The sequence below is a fragment of the Trachurus trachurus genome, assembly GCF_905171665.1.
Source record: "Trachurus trachurus genome assembly, chromosome: 5".
Taxonomy (NCBI): Eukaryota; Metazoa; Chordata; class Actinopteri; order Carangiformes; family Carangidae; genus Trachurus; species Trachurus trachurus.
Window position 1 is genome coordinate 30,802,609 of NC_139896.1, and position 20,322 is coordinate 30,822,930.

Sequence of the window (20,322 nt, forward strand, 5' to 3'; positions counted from 1 at the left end):
GCAGCATAAGGTAATAGCATCAAGATGCAATCAAGATTATATGCTTGTCACTCATCTCATGCACTCAGTGGCTTACAATGTGTGAAGCAGACACAAGATAAAGCCTGTGCACAGATGGGAAGATAAAATGCCCCTAAATATTCATCAGTTCTTCTCTGACTGCAGCAATGCTGCCATTAGATGACTGGGAAGAGTAACCGGTGAGCAAAAGGATTGGACAAAATGAGTTGGAATGTAGAAAATGCAAAGAATAAATAGAAAGAAGAAAAAAAAAACATCTGAAAATTTTAATCTCTCCCTGTAGAAGCAAATTTTCTGTAACCACTTTGAATATTGTGGCACTCTTCCTTACTGGGGATCTGAAACAGGGTTTGCAGCTGTATATCTCAACTGAACAGAGCCTCTGCTTGTAAGCTACATCCATATTGGCAGTTTATTTCCATGTTTACACCGTTTCATATTCTTTGCAATAGTAACAGGATTACTTTGTGACAAACGGTAATTTGTGGAATTCCCTCATTTCAGTTTGAGGATTTTCTTTTTCCTCTGTCCCCGTCTTATAAAAAAAAAAAAAATGTTTCTGTATTCTTGTCTCCCCGGAGGTTTGATTCCAGAAACCCTTCAGGTTTTCGAGCAGACCTCTGTGAACGGCCAGATAAAGCAGAGCAAGGCCTGGTGATGCAGGCAAGAGGGAGCACGAGAGAAATAATAATACGCAAAGGAATCCACTGATGAGCACCCTTTTCCTCCACAGGCCGGTCTCACATGCAGCAGGCAGTAGCACATACACACATAATGATCATCTGTTGCCAGTGGATAATATCAGATTGCATTTTCTTTAATCACATTTTCTAAACTCTTTGCATAAAGTTAATGCTTTAGTGTTTTAGACTTTGTTTTTTTTCTTATGTCAGCAGATTCCATAAAAAAATCAAAACCAAATGTGTTTGTTATAGTTTCTCAATACTTTCCAGACAGTAGGCTATACAGCCTCAAGCTCAGTGTTCCCTATAAACATATAAAACTGGTCATAAGTCGTTTTTAAAGTATTTTCTGAAAACAAGCATTTGTAGATTATTACTTGAATAGAGGTAAATGGTGCAATTTGCTGGGACTATTTTCAGCCATGGATTCTGATGCACTAGTGAGCATTTGTGGCAACAGGACAGTGTGTATATGAGAATACCTCAAAATAAACTACCAGTGCCCACGTTTGACATAAGCAAGGAACATTTCGCCCTGTGCAAGTAAGGCTCATAGTGTGTTTTTAAAACAGCGGGGGTCAACAGCAATCGAGAATCAATATCAGATAGGATCAATTTACTGACTGTTCTTAGGGATTGTTGCAAAAAAAAAAAAAAAAAAAAAAGGAATCACCACCATCTTTTTGTGTTTTTATGAAATTGTGTTCATTTTGTAAAGACTTGCCTGAGTAGAGTTGGATAATTTTCATTTCTGTGTTCAGTGTCCCAGACAGTAATTGTCATCCTTACTACTGTGTCACAAGTCACTTTGAAACATTTCCTCAGTGTGATCATGCACTTTATGATTAGCCTACATAGTGAAAGAAATTAGTAAATTAATATAAGTGAATTAATGTATGGAAATTAGCCTGAGTGCCACCGCTGGGTCTGGTTCAGTTGATCCCCAGCTGCATATGTTGGTAATCACCGCTGCCTCTTGGATTCACTCGCAGGCACGCAATAAACAACCTGCTGCCAGCACCCCCTACGCTTTTGTCTAATCTGCCGTTTCACTGGGCTCTAGTTTGACGCACAAATATGAAAGTGAATCTCAGCAGCAGAATACACAGAGGCACATTAACTAGGATAGGTGCCTGCACGCTAAAGCCCCACACGTTAAGTCTGGGATTTACACTGGCATATGATTCCTTAACTGTCTTAAGAGTTTTCTGCTGAAGTTTCCTGCAGAACTCGGCGACCTCGGTGACCTGCTGCCTGGTGTTGTTTTAAAAAAAACTTAATTCATTACATGACTGAATTAAATTATTCTGATCACAAGACTGCTATTAAGCAACAGGGTTTATGGATTTGCTAGAAAAATGTTAATTTACGTATTTTATCCATAAAGTCAAAGTTGCACTTTACCTTTAGATGTGAGCCTTAACATTTGTGTAGACTTTTTTTCCAAGCCTCATTTGACACCTTTTGAATTTTGGGTTAATGCTACCACCTAGTGGAATAAATGGTGTACTGCCTGTTATTGGGTGTCATGCAGTCACGCCTGCTCACAGCTGAACGAGCCCTCACTGGAAAAATAATTTCACATTCATTACTGAGTATACCACACAGTAATGGTGACTTTGTTGCCTATAAGGTTGCATTTAATAGCACCAGAGGCAGTTCCATTTTTTAGACTGCAAACCACTTACTATAGCTGGTACACTACTTGCAGGTACTTATTTTGACATATATTGCTTTGACTGCATGAGATGCAACATTTACTCCTAATGTCCCATGCTTAGAGCCTAAAAGTAAACATAGAAAATAGTGTTTAGTTAAAGAAGTGGATGGACACTCTCATGGAACATTCCTTTAACACAGTTACTGTTTTAGATTTGCAGGCAATGTTTGTCAGTCTGGTTGCAGCATCTGTGACTCTGAGGGGATCGAGATATTTCTAGATATTCTTTTTCTAGATTTTTTTTTTTTCCTAATTTATGTCATCATTTATGTCTCATCACAATTCACAGGCTGTGACTGGGGGCTATAATAGACATAGGCTCTGTCTTAAGAGTTCACAAGCCATAGGTTTAAGGGTCATTGCTGTACGTTTGTTTACAAATGCAATTAAAAGGGATAATTTTTTAATAAAACAAAAGTTTTTAAACTAAACAAACACGTGCAAAATGTAAAGTAAAAACTAAAAATGAATGATTCTAGACAGTGATATTGCTGCCATGGTAAAACAACCAAGCATTGTCATTTGAGCTAGGGGCTAGTTGTTTCTCTGCTGAGGGCAAATATCTCTTCCCTGTGCAGTAGTCAGTCTAGGTGTGATTTCTTTGTGTTTGTTTTGCTCTCTGTTTATTTTAGTCATAACACTTCCTGATTTAAGAGCTCCTATTTGACGTCTGTGCTGATATGGGTTCACTTGGGCAAGATTTCCAAGGATGGTGAAATCTGTTTTGAAAGGGGGATATAGGGACCAAACTGGCAACCCTGCCTCTGTCAAAACCTCGCTGCAGAGCTGCCAGTTGCTGCTGTCAGGGACTTGCACACAGGAGTTAGTTAGCGTCCTCGCACCTGTTAGAGACACAACTACAGGCTAACAATGGCGGGAAAGAAGGCACTGGTGATCCTGTCTAAGGGCGCAGAGGAGATGGAAACTGTTATTCCCGTGGACGTGATGCGTAGAGCCGGGGTTTGTAACGCGAACACGCACTTTACACGGCATGCTGTATGTGTTAGCAGCTAGCTGGCTAATGTTGGCCCAGACCAACACAACTGAGCCTAACTTCTCTGTGGTGGGCTGTACCAAGCCCCTCAGCTGGGTGACAGTACACTCGTGTGCAGTGTTGTATTGACAACTGTGGAGACGGTAACTTACGTGGCATTTGAATAAAAGGTGCTAGCGTTATCACGAATTAGCTTTGTAACTGTTCATCTGTCAGGAGCACTTCACAACTCAACCACCTACGTTATTTTTTTTATGTAAGTTATTGTACTGTATATGTTATAGTTTAAACAACAAGCTGTGACTGTCTGGTAGCTATTGACGCACTCACAACCTTTAAAGCGAGCGCAGACTGGGGCCAAGTTAAATGTCAAAGTCCAGCCACTGTAACTCTCCGCCATTTGATATCTTTCAAAATAAAAGTCTCTAGCAGCCCTTGTGCTGACGGGTAGACTGTTTTGCAATGATGCTTATTCTGTGCTTTTCTTGTCAAATAAAGATTGCAGTGACGGTGGCAGGACTGACAGGCAAAGAGCCAGTCCAGTGCAGCAGAAACGTCGTCATCTGTCCTGACTCCAGCCTGGAGGAGGCCAGCAAACAGGTTAGGCACAGTAGCTACAGTTATATGATCAGGTGAAATGATAGATATTTTAAGAGCCATTCTTCAGGTGTTACTTTATTCCATAGATAGATAGATAGATAGATAGATAGATAGATACATAGATCTGCTTCTAGATCATTGCTATTCATTTAAACAGTAAATAAGTAAAACATCAATAAATAAAAACAACAGATAAAATGGTCAATGGAAAAAAGAGAATAAAAATGATCAATAGAAAAGATATTGGACTTGAGAAAAAAAACGACTACACAGGTTTGGACTCTCTAAGTATTCAGTAAGGCCACCTTTGCCAACTGTTAAATAGAGATGCTCTGTTATGGGGTTGTATGGCACAAGAAACATTCAGACACATTCAGATGGATACCACTAAATATCTGCAAGTTCTTCTGGATGCAAATGTCCTGCAGTGAGTCAATAGCACAGTGATCCAGAGTCGACCTTAAAATCCACCCTGAACTGCTCCAAGAAACAACACAGGCTTATGGAGCGGCCCCCAGAGTCGCCTGACCTGAACATCCCTGAAAACCTGTGGGTAGATCTTAAACATGCTGCATGTGCAAGACAACCTAAAAATATCTGAGCTCTGCAGGAAGCGTGGGTGAAAATTCATAAATCAAGAATAGAAAGACTCTTAGCTGGCTACAAGAAGCATTTGCAAGCTGTGCTATCTGCCAAAGAGGGGGAGTACTAAGTACTGACTGAGCAGGGTGGCCAAACTTGTGCATACGCCATAATTACTATTTATCTTTTTTTGCTGGTTTTTATGTTCATGCAAAAAAAAGTAATAGGTTAAGAAAAAAAATGTTAATGTCTGTTTGTTGCAGGGGCTGTGTTTACTCTTGTTCTTCTGTGCACAACTGTACCTTCGAACACTGTTATTACATGTTAGACATAAGCCATACATTAACATTCAAAGCCAGATGAAGCACACTATTTTTCTTTTTTTACATTGTACATGTGTATAGTTTCATTGTCTCACATCTCTCATCAGCCAAATAGATGATGGCTTCTGTTATGCAATGTTAAACTTTGTCAGTCTTTATTTATTGTGGTCTGTTTCCCAGGGCCCCTATGATGTGGTGCTTCTGCCAGGAGGAATGCCAGGGGCCCAGAATCTGGCTGAGGTGAGAAATCCTCAGACCAACGGCATCTAAATGGATCAGTCTCTCCATGTTATGATCTGTTAGGACACCAGTTTCTTAAGTGTGAGGATTCAGTGCCTTTTTTTGAGTGTACATAGTAAGATATTATGGATTCAAACTGTTGGTCAAGCAAAAAAAGACATCTGAGGATGTCAACTTGAGCTTTTGAAAATCATTGCAATTTATGTTATAATTTCTTATATTTTCATTTCCAGAATTGATTAATCATTAAAGGTGTACAGAAAAGAAAATTGAATTTGAGCCCACTTTGGGTCATAAAATTAATGTGATAACTCATCTTTCAGACGTTGTAGGCCAAACTTTGTGCAAAATTCTATTTTTGAGTAAATCCGGGATGAAAGTGTGTATTTTTTTTTTCGCATTGGATAATGCAGGCGCACGGATTATACGTCAGCCTGTACACGATTCACCAGCCACTGATATTGGATCCGTCATCCGTCATTCAAACGTCTGAGACACGCACACACACACGGAGCTCGGGCTCGCCCCAAGCTTTGAATGTCCCGCCCGCTCGATAACGACCAATCAAATTCGTTTTCCTCACTCGGGTAAACTCGTGTTGCAGCTCGTGACAACTCGGCGCGACAAACAGGACAAACGGCCATTTCTGTACACCTTTAAGGAAGATGATTTGATGATCAGTTTCAGTCTTCAAAATTACTCAAAGTTTATTGTTCTTGTGATTAAACAATAATAAGGACTCCAAAATCATATTTTAAATATTTCTCTATAACATTAGGATACTTGACTGTTAAAGCAGAAGTAAGTGATATATTTGTGTTAATATAAGTCTTAAATAGTTATATCTTCCGACAGCAATCACTTACATAGAGTGTTTGGTCTGAATCACGGGTCTGTCAGTCACTCTGCTCTGCTCTGAGTCGAGGAGAAAACATTTATCGTATCCTACAGTTTTTATCCAATGAGGAGAGAGAACGGCATGCAGGGCTGTGTGTGCAGCCCAGGGACGCCGTGAATGTGGCGACGTAGGGACGAGGACTGTTATGGTGCGTTCAAGGAAACTCGTTTTTTTCCGACCTGTGAAGTCGTACCAGTTCGATCTGGTACATAGACTGTACAAAAAGACGTACTGGTACGATTTCACGGGTCGGAAGTTACGAGTGGCCGTTATAGTGACTTTCACCGGTAAAACAGGTCGGAAAAACACGAGTGGGTTGCCTGGAACGCTACAAAGTCGTAAGTTGTGACTTGAAGCTGTAATTTATGATTTCAAAAGCCTGCCTGGAACGCAGCATTAGCGAAAACGACCGGATCACTCACTTCTGCTTTAAATAAGCAACAATCAAAGTTTAAGAGCTCATACAAAAACACAAATACAGAAATCTTCTCATAACCAGAGAGAACAAGTAAATGAGCTGTCTTAATAGATCTCGCTAAACTAAATGATAGCCTTACTAGCTTGAAAGCATGCATGTTCAATGTTCCATAATTCAAGTTTAGCTGTGTTGTAGAGTTGAAACCATGAGCTCTTTAGCTTTTGTTCAGTCAGTCAATCAAAAAACAATTGTTTGGCTACTATTTTGATGATTTATTAATCATTTCAAACTATTTTAAACCAGAGGATGCGAAGTATAGTTCCAGCATATTAAATATGAGGATTTTGATAATATAATAGTGAATGAAATAGTTTTATTTCTGGACTCTTGGTGGGATAAAAGCTATTTCTCTTGGTTAAATGTTTATTATTAAATAACAGTTTATGGCTCAGTGCAGCTCCTCTGTAACCCTGAGTAAGATAAATGAATGGAGAAGTGGAATAAGAAAACAAAATATGACAACATTCATATTAGGGAGTATCGCTCATATTTTTGTTTTTTTGTGTGTATTTTTCGTAATAGTGGTTGTAGTCACATCCTTTTTTAAAACAGTTAAACTTTTTTTTTTTTTTGAATCGAAATTTAAATGTTTTCTATAACTTTTATATGCATCTGTGCTACTGTACATAAAGAATTTCTTTGGAAAAAAACAAGAGGTTAAATTTTTTTTGAATCAATTTAATCTGAACGATGCTAAGTTCAGATACATTCATTAGTGTTGGTATTTAATAACTCTGTGGTTATAAACAGTGATGGGTGATATCTTATGTATTTCATACATTGCCAGTTTGTTTTCATTATTATAGTGTAGTCACTCAGCACACTGTGCCGTCACATGGCCTGCAGATGGCTCACGGTGCATCTGGTTTTTTGTGCTGTCTTGCAGTCTCCTGCTGTGAAAGAGGTGCTGAAAGATCAAGATGGCAGAAAAGGCCTGATTGCAGCCATCTGTGCAGGTATAGTATGTGAAAACAAACCAGAGACATAATTCTACATGAGCTGTGTTTTTTTTTTTTTTTTTTTACAGTGAAGCCTTTCTATGGGTTACAGTTTAAATATGACATGACCTCAAATTTGACCAACATGTTGTGCTTTTAATCAAGTACTGTACATGTAAATTACAACCTACACAGTGCAGTTCATTCTGGGGCTTTTTGGTGTGAAATTGTAGCATTGTCATCACTTATGATAGGCATTAAATCAACAAATACTGCTCATGTTTTCCATATGAATCAAACCAGTTTGACAAATTAGTGATATAAACTACCGTGTGACCCATTAACATTTTTTTTTGCCTAGAAACAGCGCTAAAGGTATGATATTTTGGTTTGAAACATATCAGGCGACTGTTGTGCCAGTAAATGGGATTTGGATTTGCTCGCAACTGGAATTTAAGATCTTGGACAGAAAAAAAAGGTGCAGTTGTTCAACGCATGTGGCGCTGAATCCGGAGGATTTTCTGGTATTTTAGTAACTGGATGTGCCCTTAAAAGAGTTCACCACACACCTTAACCACATATTGAAAAATACACACATGTGCCTCATTAGTTTATGGCCATGTGTGACCTCCATTTGGTGTTGGAGATAAAAGGGTGAGGGGTTTGATTAATAACTGTCCCTGAGTGAACCTATAAGCACTGACATTTTATTTGACAGTCTCTGTGTGTAGAGAAAGGACATTGGAAGGACATTTTGAATAGGACAGGGGACCAATGCGGCAAAGTGGATTGAAGGGTGTCCTAGAAAATTACTGAAATCCTCACAGGAATATACAGTTAATGAACCTGCCAGCAAGAGGGCCAATGGCAAGACTTATTATTTCTTCCTTTACATGAAAGTTGTTATCGTGACATGAGAAAGGTCTGTTTAAACAAGACCTGATTACAAACCATTAATAACCAGTGTAAAAAAAATCAGGCCAAATTAACAACTGTGTAATCTCCATTGAGGTAATATTTGTTACATGAATGAGGTCATGCTCACAAAATACAAATACATCATTTTTTAGATTGGTCATATAATAAGGTAAGGCAATTTTATTTGTATAGCCCATTTTTACAAACAGTTTGTCTCTTTACATAGCATCATAACAACATTCTCCGCCCTTAAACCCTCACGTCTACTGATGAAAAACTCCCAAGAAAATCCTTTTAACAGGGAAAAGAAGATGGTCATCATCATCATACTTCTCTCCATGTCTGCCTCTGTCTCCCTCCATGTCGGTTCTCCCTCCCTCCATCTCTCTGCCAGTCTGGCGTCCTTTGGGTGGGGACTCGCTGTAACAAGAGTAACTTGGCTTTAACGGGCAGACTGCTCTTCTGCCAGGGGCAAGTGTAATCTTTAGACCGTATGGGAAGAGGGCCAAGGAGCATAATCAATACCTTTCTATTTATTAACAGTTTTTGGAGGAGCTCACTGCAGTGCTAGGATGCTGCCAAAGTTAATGCAGCAGCAGCCGATGCCTTCTGCCCGTCCTTTTCCCCCTCTTTTCAATGCAGTGCAGTGTCTTTGGAGAGAGGCTGAAACTGTATAATACATGTGTATATTCTTAGAAACAATGGTACAGTTGAGGACACCTTTAGGACATGGCATTGGCGTTAAATATTTTATACTGCTATCATTAATTTATAATACTAATTTCAGTCCCTTAAGTCAAACTCACCATTTTTTGTATTTTGATTTTCTTTGGCTGTATGATTTTTACTTCTTTGGTTTGTTTTTTAGCTCTATTTTGAAGATGCATTGTTTCACCCTTGACATGTCTAACCTTTCTTTAAACTGCATGAAAATGAAAACTTGGACTAACACAAGCAACAGACGTGACACTTAATAGGAGGAAGCTGTTAAATGAGCCTTACTCAGCTATGCCCCCTCTGCAGGTCCCACTGCTCTTCTGGCACATGGCATTGGCTACGGCAGCACAGTCACTACACACCCCGCCATGAAGGAGAAGATGATGGCAGGAGGTAAAAAAAAAAAAAAAACTATAAAAAACACTTCTATGCAAAAATGTGGTGGAACATATGTTGAAATGTACAGCTAGTGGCTTGAAGCTCACGTCCAGGCAGAAGGAGTTGTATTTATTTGTAATGGGCAGTAGGTGGTGCTGTACTAGCTTCATCTTGCCTATAGAAAATCATGCCACTATGCAGTAGAGGGGAGCGCCCCACTCAGAGGTGAAAGAGGATGTTGGAATGTGACAGAACATACTAGAACTGGATCAGCTGAGTCGTAATAGATTATCTATGTCCTTATAGTACACTGCAGCCTCTAACGTGTTTAGCTTTCGGCATGTGGCTTGTAGCTGTCATGGTGATTATCCTTATGGTATTACTTTTTGTGTGTGTGTGTGTTTTTCCAGATCACTATAAATATTCAGAGGCTCGAGTACAGAAGGATGGACATTACATCACCAGCCGTGGGCCAGGAACCAGTTTCGAGTTTGCCCTGACAATCGTAGAGGAACTTCTGGGGGCTGAAGTTGCAGCTCAAGTCAAGGCTCCTCTTGTTATGAAAGACTGAATGTAGCTGTGTTGAGTTACATGCTGCAAACAGCACTGCCCGCCATACAAGCCCGGCATTACTGAGACGGCTTCTCCAACCTAGCTGGCACACAGAGTCAAAGTTGCTTGTGACAAATTGCTCTCCCCAGGGGACATTAAGGATGTTTCTGTTCTGACCGGTTATTACTCCTCCCCAACCCCTAGTCTTTCTTAGTTTGTAATGAAAGGCACCATGTGTTACTCAACACAGAAATGCAATCTAGAATCTAGATAGTCACTTTTACTGCACAGGATTTCCAAATGAGATGAAAATATGATGACTTTGTTTTATTGTAGCTCTTCCACGCATTGCTTGATCATGATTCTGACTGCCTTCAGTGTTGCACTTGTCATTAAAACATTAACGTGACGAATCTCTGCTTGGGTTTCTCTACTGTATATTTATACTGGAGGTCACTGTGACTTGTTTTCACATGCCTGCAGTAGTTGTTGACGCCTAAATATAGGCTGCATAATGTAATGTATTGTGAGCGCTGCTCAGAACGCGGGAAGCAGAATCCAAATAGATTGGCAGACGGGCCGTCCAATGAGAAGCCTCGGCCTGGCTGCGGTTGTATTCCGAGCGACCAATAGCGGCGCGGCCGCAGCCGGGAGGGCGGGGCCGTACTGCAGCGCGTGGTAGTTGTGTCAGAGCAACAAAATCCAGTCTAGGGTCTTCTCACAGTCTGAAAGGAAGAGACGGATTTCGACAAAGGTAAGAGACTGGAAGTGTCGTGTTCGCTGTTTACACTTTTAATGAACGACGGTGTTCCTCTGAAATTCATTTCAATGGCGTTTAGGCATTCATAATGTTTGCTGTTTAGGCAAAGCAGTTAACGCAGCGTTAATCACGGTGACTAGCTACTAACGGTGTCGAAACTGACAAGACACCGTAACGTTACCGTCAGTTCATAACACCAAAGCAACGAGGACAAGTGCTGGTTGTAACATTTGAAGAGTGGGTGTGGGAAACAAGCGGCTGTTTTTTTTTGTCCAGCCGTGATTAGCCTGCTAAGTGTAAGTCTCAAGTTCGCTGGCATAATGGGTTGACATGAACGTCTTCAATGGACTGACCGGGCAGAGTTATAACGTCAGCCCGAGGTGACACTCGCGCGCACGCCTAAAACACTGTAAAACCAGGCTAGAGCTTTTACCCCCCCTAATCTTATCACCGGGAGATGGTTCCGCAGATGTGACCCGACGTGGAGACGTCAGTCCCAGAAGCTCTCCATCCTCAGCTCAGCAGCAGCAGCAGCAGCAGCCGCCGCAGTCAGATTGTGCTGCATACACTGACTGTGGCTAATACAGTGCGGCAGAGGCCAGGTTAATTCCTGCATCAGCCAGAGACATCTCCGTGAGAGCGAGAAAAAGCGCCGTCAAACATCTGACAATATCATCATCCTTTTTTTTCTTTCTTTCTTTCTTTCTTTTTTTTTTTTTTTTTTTTTTTTACCAATAATCTCTAACATTAGATATGTATCCAGGTAAAGGTCACATCGATATAACGATTGTAGCTGTTTCTACAATGACTTAGCCTACTGTTTCATAAAGACATGCACAGTATGTTTTATTCATTTACCTGAGCAGAGCCTTTCTGACTGAGGAAGCAGCATTTTGCAACATGAGTCTGCTTCATCATAGAGATATCCTCATTGACAACACGAGGGGCCTGCCAAATATTGTGCACATCATCACCATCTATCATTTGAATGCTTAAAACAGGAAGAAGTAGAGGTGTTATCGTCGCCTCTTTCACTTTGCATCGACAGGAAACACACAAAGCAAGTTCGTTTTTGGCAGGGTGCGCTTTTCAATTGCTGGGAAACCGCCTCTTAGTCATTCTTAGCAAAGTATGCAGAACCACAGCAGCAAAGGCAGGGGTCATCAGGTCCTGTAGGAGGGCAGCTCGAGCTGATTTTCCATTCAGCATTGTACAACCAAACAAAAGTGAACCAAAATGAGCCATAAAAAGACTGCCAGGCTATGTTCCCATTGCAGAGCATCAGCGGGGGCATTGTTTACTGTTAAAATCACATCACATCAAAATCCCAATCATCTAAACCGTGAGTGTGCACCTGTGTGTGGCTATTACTTGTGGGTGCAGTGTGAAAAGGGTTCAGGCTTGTTGTTTGCCCTATGACAGTCTTCGGCATTTTAGATGGGGCTATGTCTGTCATGTTGAGGCAACATCACCCACCACACACACCACACTTGTGTGCCTGGACCTGTGCGCGTTATTTGTGTGTGTGTGTGTGTTAACATTAGGAACTAGTCTTTTCCATTTCCTGGAAGACGGATCTCAGCACCGAGGTAGTGTCTAGCACAGTTGTATAGCATAATCTCATTAATGCTATGTTTTTCAGTTGGATATTTCTGGAACGTTAACATTTTGCGCTGTTGCACATAACATGTTAGAATTATTCTGCTTGAGCAGCTGTACAGTAAAGAGCTTGAGGCTTGACTCCCTATTTCTGGATGGGGCAGAAGAGGGAGGGGTGGGGGGAGGGTGAGGCTGAAGTCACTGTGACTGAGTCATTGGTTTAGCTAATGATGCAATTAGAGTGCTGCACTTTGCATCTCCTGATTAGATCCCCCACTTGCACTGGCCTGTAGACAATGAAGACTGAATTTTCTTGCCTGAGTTGCTTCAGCAAAAAAAAAATTCACAAGGTAGTAGACAGTTTGCAAGCAATTTGGATTACATCAACATTTTCCTTACTTTCATCAGTAATTAATACATTTTTCAGTCTCTGGCACCTTATCAAATGTGTGATTTAAATTGTAGGCCTTATACAATTTGTCATGCAATGATAACACAAGTTGGTGCCATTATAGGCCAGTAACTCCTAATCTTAAAGGTCCAGTGTGTAATATTTGTCAAAGTTTATTGGCAAAATCTTAATATACTACCAATGAATATGGTTTTCATAGCCTTACATGTATAGCCTAATTCTTGCTTGCAGAGTGTCACCATCTTGTGCCGCCATGTTTATACAGAATGGAAAATCCAGCCAACCAGAGAGCTTGTTTCAAGAGTTTCACTTCATAAATAAACAATTTAATAGATAAATAATAGAAACGGAATGCTATTTGTCACTGTTTTCCCCTCATTTTACACACTGGACCTTTAAGTTTTGAATAGTAGACATTTTGCATCAGACACAGCATTGGTGTAATTGTTGAGAATGTTTTTTTTGTTTTACCAGCCATTTTGCCTCAATTAATTCTTTTGGGAGACGTTGTTTGCCAGAAACATGGTTTGGGAAAAATGTTCTGATGGGCATCTACAAATGTATTCAGTACAGACTTAATTTGTGGTAGTTTATTTTTAGAAGAGAACATGGCAATTTAATTGCACACATACTTTTATCTAGAACATTTTCAAATGCAAAGGTTAATGAGAAATGCTGAACTCAGTTGTCCAAAGTTACACTTATCACTCATCATCACGGTATTAGGTCGTCTGCACTGCTCTTGTAATTAGTGTTTCCATAAACAAAATACTGTAGGGCTTCAAGGGTAAACGAGGGCAAGCGTGATAGATATCTGTATATCTCACAGATCTGTATGTTTTGCCTTTACTTGCCTGTAGCCATATGCTGGATCAGTATTTTCACTAACTTATGGAGAACTGTCCAGATGTGACCAGTATATAAAAGAGAAGTTGCGCTGTGTCCTGCTCAGGTCAAGAACAATCAGCAGAACTAAACGGAGGCGACTGACCGAGGTGGTAGTGTACTGTAGTTGAGACTAGCTGAAGGCCTTTCCCCTCCATGTCCTTTGAATATCTGGCTATGCATGAAGGTTGGAGTCCAGACTCCAGACCCATGTCGCATGTCACTGTAGCATCTCCACCCCCTTCTGTGTCAGTCTGAAACATCTGTCAGGACATCTTTGCACTGTCATTGAGCAGGGCACACGCTGCCTGATGGCTCTGTGGTGTTGTGTGTTGTACAATAAGTTACAGAATGATTTGTCAATGGCTGTAATTTAGTTTACTTATTGCCTGTCACTTGCTCTGTTGTCTGTGGTAATCCCACTGAGACCGCACACAGACTGTAGTACTAAAAGCCTAATGGCCTTCTCCTTAGCAATAGTCAAAGGAGTCAACTCAATATGGGGGTGAAAGAATAAACCAACTGCTTTTGGACAGTATGTTAAGTATTGCAGAGTGATAAATCATTTCCAGAGCACTTATTTTTTTCTAAGTGACGATCATTTTACTTTATATGCTAAAACATTGTGCTGTATCTATTTTTTGACCCACAAATTAAGTGTGGTTACGCAAAAATACATTTTGCTCAAGCACACCACCAACCACCAAAACCTGTTTCTCAGATATATCAGTCAACTAATTTGCATCAGTGGTTTAAATGATCCTATCACTCTTGAGTTGTACCCTTTACATTGCAAGATGACTCATTTCTGTATGTGTCTGTGAGTGAGATCCAGTAAAATCCAGCAATAAACCAGAAGAGGCACTGATAAAGTGTTTTTTGAGTGTTTCATCATTCTAAACTAAGCATCAAAGTTCCATTATAGATAGCCTACATGGTGAAATTGAAGTGAATTAAGTGATGAATATCTATCTTTGCACAAGTTCCTGTGTATTGTCAAAATATTTTAATAATAGACCTCTTCCAGGCCCACTTCAATTAAAATGACTGGATTTGGCGTTTCATGTTCCTATAAGCCCTTGCAGATAACTCATGGCCCCCTGCCCTGCCCTGATTCTCCTGTTCATCTTGTACTTATACTACATAATACAGTGGATGCCCAAGCTAACTAATGCGCTCCTGCGTTGAAATGACTGAAGTCTATCCAGTCTAGATGATCTATTTTTGACAGTGGATAGCTTTGGATCAAAATATAATTCTTTATTCTTTTTTTAAATTCTTTTTCTTTATTTCTTAATTCTTGTTTTGTAAATTATTTTATTATACAGTAGGCTATCATAGGCTCCTTTTTATAGGCTCTTATATTTATTATCCATAATCTCCATGTTGTCTGATGTATTATAATGTGCCGTGTAGGCTATATGTACCACGACGACCTGCTGCTCATACTGTAACTAATTGCCTCTTGTGGGATTAATAAAGTTGTTTGAATTGAATTGAATTATAACTTGCCTCACGAACTATTGATAGTGATTGCATACCATAGACTGTAAAGTTGCATACCGAGGCAGGAGTGGCATGGTTTAACTGTTGTGGTAGAAAGATCTTGACAGTTCTTCCATCCCCTGCATCAACAAAATACATTTTAAATGGCTTTCAGAGGCACGATGATCTACATGTAAAGAGGAAAAGATGTTAAGATGTTAACATCCGTCAGGTGATTTGGTCACAACAGCTCTAAGAGTGTAACTGCAGTGCAGTCACAGTCAGAGTGACTGAAACACACATGTTAATTATAGAGCTAGGAAGTGAGATCTGATCGCAAGTGGTCACTCAAAATACACGTGGAAACACCTTCTAATGCCAAGTGCTAACTTAGAGATGTCCACTTGTCACTGAAGAATCATATTAATGTCGGGCATGAAGGACCAGAGGCTAAGGTTCAGTCCAGTCCGCCTGCTGCTTGCAGTCCGTGTGGATATCATTAATTGAACTACTAGCTTCTGTTAGTACAGCTGCCGTACCTGGAATCACCAGTGCATCTGTAATGGATCAGTTTTTTTTTTAGCTGATAGCAGTCCATTAAAAATGCTTTAATCTGCCCAAATAGCTGTCCTGGTGGAGACTGGCTTGGGCCTTTTTAATTAGCATTGATTGTCTTGCTATACTGAGTGACCTTGACCAGGCTAATTGTTGGAAAACGAAGGATGGATGTTGCCACACATTGTTGTCAAATGAGATTTTGGTATGTTTGCTGCCAGTTTTTTGGGGGGCTTCAATGCTTTGTACTAGTGCTGGGCGATATACGGCAAAACTTTATCACGATACATTTTTCCATATTGATCGATTCTCAATATTTCAATTCGATATTTGCTGATGCAGCCAATTCAAGGAGCATCCTGATTGAATCCTGAAGAAACCAGAGTGTTCAGTATGGGAGGATGACATGAGTTCCCCCCCTTCTATCACGAGGCTGTAGTCTTTCTATTTATCTGAACAGATTGTCGATAAATATTTAGCTTTTTACTCTGTTTTATTGCTCTGAGTTCTCGTCAACTCAGGTGGTCTGAAGGTCATTGTTTCACTTCACCGCTCCATGTGTGTGTGCGGCACTGACACACACACACACTGTTACCCTACATCTACAGGAGCCTAGCGCATGTTCTTCACGCCGTACATGAGCAAACATGCGAGACGTGTTGTCGCAGAATAAACATCACGAACAGCTCCGTGTTTTCACAGTCGGACTTTTCTCCTTCACTTTCTGACCGTATCATCAGGTCCGACTCCACACTGCCAGGCTTCTTTTCATGACGAACTGACGCTCCACACGTTCACCGTCTCTTCAGTTGCCATCAGCTCCACTTCCACTCATTTCCTCCCTCTTTTACAACTTTCACTTCATCTTTCCTCCCTTTAGCTGCAGCTGCTGCCGCTCAAACAAACTCTACGGCACATACTGTAGATACCGAATCGAGATCGTTTCATCGCCCAGCCCTAATACCTTGCATTCGCAGCAGGGAGATGTGGGTTAAAATTAATGGACCAATTGTGTCTTCAACTGGCCAACAGCTGGTATTGAGGAGAGTAAACGCTCAAGCACCTGGCATGGCCACAGGAGCAGCACCCTGCCCTCATGCAGTCAGTGTTATATGCAGACCACAGGCTTACCGCACTATAGGCATATAAAGTACTCTCACACCATGCATTATGAATGTGGAGTCGTGGGTAGGACATTTTGGAGGACTATTCTTGTGAGCGTCGATGGGCGGTGCATTTTGTCGCAGAGTTCATGGTTGTTGTTTTTGCAAAAGCGCATAATTTAACCATTTCCCTGAAATTCATCATTGACTGTGCTGATAGCATGGTTTGGGAGGACTGAATGGAGTTCATGTGGGGCGTGCCTGTAACTTTTACAACCTCTGTGCAGGTCGTAGCTGCACTGTTTGGGTGTGGGTGCAGATGTCTCGCTGTGGCCCCATTAGACCGTCTGGCAGACAACTGCACCACGGTTGGTGGTGTCATCGCGATTGGAGAGGGGAAGCGAGCAGCGGAGCCGTAGTCTGGCTGCGAGCAGAAGCTGGAGATGCCGTGACTCGGCTGGAGCTTAGAAGGAAAGAAAGGCTGGGGACAGTGGTGCGCAACAGTGAAGCTGGAGCTGTCCCCTCAGGCCCTGGGAAACATACACACACACACAGAAACACGTACACATGATGCAGCGAGAGGTAAATCCATAAACACATGTGTAAAGGAAACCCATCTTCACACTACACCGACGGTAAACAAACACATTACAGGACACGGCTAAGAATCTTATTTCTTGGAAATGGAAATGCTTTCAAATCAAAACCAGTGTTGCTGCAAAAGTGATTTTAGATAAATTACCATTTACTGGGCTAACAGCCTCCAATTACATAAGTTTGGAGGGGCTGTCCGCTTAATGTCTTAGAAAGCTGTGCTGCACCGTTCAATTCTTCATCTGTCTTTACACTGATTGATACCATCCTGATAAATGTTTGTTGGCTGAGACTAGTCTGAAACACACGAGGAGCGTGGGATATGTTCACTCAAGTAGAGCTGCAACTAACGATTATTTTCATTATCGATTAATCTGTTGAATATTTAAACAATTAATTGATTAGTTGTTGGGTCAATAAAATGTTGAAAAATATCAATCAGTGTTTCCCAAACCACAAGATGACATCCTCAAATGTCTTGTTTTGTCCACAAACTAAAGAGATACTCAGTTCATTGTCATAAAGGAACAAAGAAACCAGAAATAAGATGAAATCAGAGAATTTTGACTTTTTTTTCTTAAACTACTCAATCCGATTATTCGATTATCAAAATAGTTGAAAACTGATTTCATAATCGATTATTGTACGATTAATCGATGAATTTTGCAGGTCTACTCAAAAAGTGTCATATCTGAGTCCAGCTACCTGATTCCTAGGGCATTGTCCTAAAACATCAATATGAACAAATCTGGACATTTCTTGTCATCAATAGTCACTTGTACCAAAGTAGCCGATTGTGTTCCAACTAGTTAACTTTGGCTCCTAGAAACCACAATGAAGTTTCCCCTCTCTGGCCCACTCACTGCCTCAGTCTGTCTCCTGCTTTCATCCTTCATCTAATTTCCATTGAGTAGTCAGGTAGTTGGTTTCATAAATGTTAAAAAACATCAATTGCATTAAGCCAAATTTCCATCCCTGCTGTTTGAGAGCAGTGGGTTCATAGCACACAGATCTGTGCGAGCATTACTTGCAAAAACGTGGGACCGTGGGAGTTTGTCAGCAGGCAGGATGATCGGTATCTTAAATCTTGCACGTTCCCATTCAGAGTATATTCTGGAGAGTAAACTAGGCAGCTTGTGTACACGAGGCTGCGTTGGATTTGATGTACAGTAGTGCGTATTATGTAACAAATTATTGATTGTTGCAGGGAAGTAATCCTCTCACTTGACCGCCCTCTGCATGAAGGTTTAGAGTGCATAGCTGTCAACAGAGCACTGCTGCATGCTAGATGCTCTTCACTGGAAGTTTGTTTATCAAAAATTAATTAATTTATCCGTTTGTTTATAATGGTTTGACAATCTAGCTGTATGTTACATTTGCAGGAGGAGTTCTTCTGTGTTCGCATAAAGCTTTATAAAATGTCTGTGAGCCACAGTCAGCTGTGGGACCTCTGCTTGCCCGCTATGCAGCAAATAACTTTGAGCCACTTTCGGTGGGTAGTAGATACCGTAGATGTTGTTGTATGGAAGGACTGTCATGTCATCGTCATTGATTTTTAAAGGGAACATGCATGCGTCTTGCTCGCTTTCCTCTGGCCCGCCCTTCTTTCTTCTTCTCTTTCACCCTTTACAGCTCACTCTGATTCACTGACTGCATGCTTCCTCGCATGCTGACAGTGCAAAGGGAGCTGCGTGAGTGTGTGTGTGTGTGTGTGTGCGTGTGTGTGTGAGGAAAGAGGGAGGGGCATTTCCTTTTAATGCATCTGCTCTGCTCAGTGGCTCCCCAAGCTCCCACATTTATCCAGTCTCTTCTCTCCGTTTCTTTCTTTCTTACCGCCTGTTCCCATCCCTGTTCTCTCTGTCTTGTGTCACTTTTTTTTTCTCACCCCTCTCTGTGTTTTTGTCTCTCTCATGTCAGATGTTCATGTTCATCTCCTCATCTCACTCAGGCACATAATCTTGGTCACATGGGATCTCACATACACTAGACTTGTATGATTGCACATCTTTCTCCTCCTCTCCTCCTCTCGCTGTTTTCCTGCTCAGTCTCTGGGATTTTTTGGCTGCTGCTGCTGCTCCTCAACCATAGCTTCTGTATTCTGCATTTACTCCCTGGTTCTGCTCACTGCGTCAGGAATCAGCAGCAGACTGAGGTGGGTGTTTTAAGAGCATCATTGCTAGGTCTGATGCTCCATCTCTCTCTCTCTCTCCCCCTCTCTCTCTTCTCACGTTGCTCTGTCAATGAGTCGGGATGATCATGCCTGTGTGTTCCTATGCCCCACTATCTATATGCAGCAGCATTTAACACTGTCACACACTCTGTGCTAGCAAGGTAGCATATCTACCCATCCACATCTCCCTGACTGTCTCAGAGCTGTCAGTACAGTTAATAGTGCTGCTGCTGCTGCTGCTGCATTGAAAACTGTCTTTGCATACCTTATTTCACTGGCATGTATTCTGCTCTTTCTCTCTTCTGTCTCTACTCCATTACCCTCCTCTGTCTGGATGTCTGTCATGTTTTATGCATGCCCTGTCCTTTTGAATTCTTGCCAGAGACTTAGACATGCTGTAGGATTTCTAAAAAAAGAAAGAAAAGAAAAGAAAAAGAAAGCACCCCAAAATAGCCAGGGTAAAAAGACATAGTTGCGGTCTCCTGTCCGCACATATGCGCATTGATTCACGCAGGAGTTTCGATCCCTTTTCACCTTACCTGCCCTGCTGCTGCAGTTCCATCTGTTGCAGTTTTCCACAGCCAGCAACACCCTGAAAAAAACTGAGGCTCAACTGTTCCCCACTGCTGTACTGTGTGTCGCTGAGAGGTTGTGACTGTCATCTGTGCCCGGCCGAATGTGTTACCGTGTCATTTAAACGCGTGTTTGTGTGAGGGT

General features: G+C 41.2%; 2 protein-coding genes across 2 annotated transcripts in view; both read left to right on the forward strand.

Annotated features, from left to right (window-relative positions):
- The window catches only part of park7 (parkinson protein 7), a 339,990-nt gene extending 329,539 nt beyond the window's left edge, over positions 1 to 10,451 (forward strand). The window contains exons 2-7 of the mRNA XM_083972014.1: positions 3,250 to 3,384; positions 3,917 to 4,018; positions 5,104 to 5,163; positions 7,426 to 7,495; positions 9,419 to 9,505; positions 9,901 to 10,451. Of these exons, the coding sequence (XP_083828140.1) occupies positions 3,295 to 3,384; positions 3,917 to 4,018; positions 5,104 to 5,163; positions 7,426 to 7,495; positions 9,419 to 9,505; positions 9,901 to 10,061 (570 nt within the window). The 5' untranslated portion in view covers positions 3,250 to 3,294 and the 3' untranslated portion in view covers positions 10,062 to 10,451. The remainder of the gene's footprint in view (positions 1 to 3,249; positions 3,385 to 3,916; positions 4,019 to 5,103; positions 5,164 to 7,425; positions 7,496 to 9,418; positions 9,506 to 9,900) is intronic.
- Positions 10,452 to 10,728: 277 nt separating this feature from the next.
- kcnab2a (potassium voltage-gated channel subfamily A regulatory beta subunit 2a) overlaps positions 10,729 to 20,322 on the forward strand; it is a gene marked incomplete at its 5' end in the record, with an annotated part of 87,077 nt that continues 77,483 nt past the window's right edge. Inside the window, one exon of the mRNA XM_083972011.1 lies at positions 10,729 to 10,796. The remainder of the gene's footprint in view (positions 10,797 to 20,322) is intronic.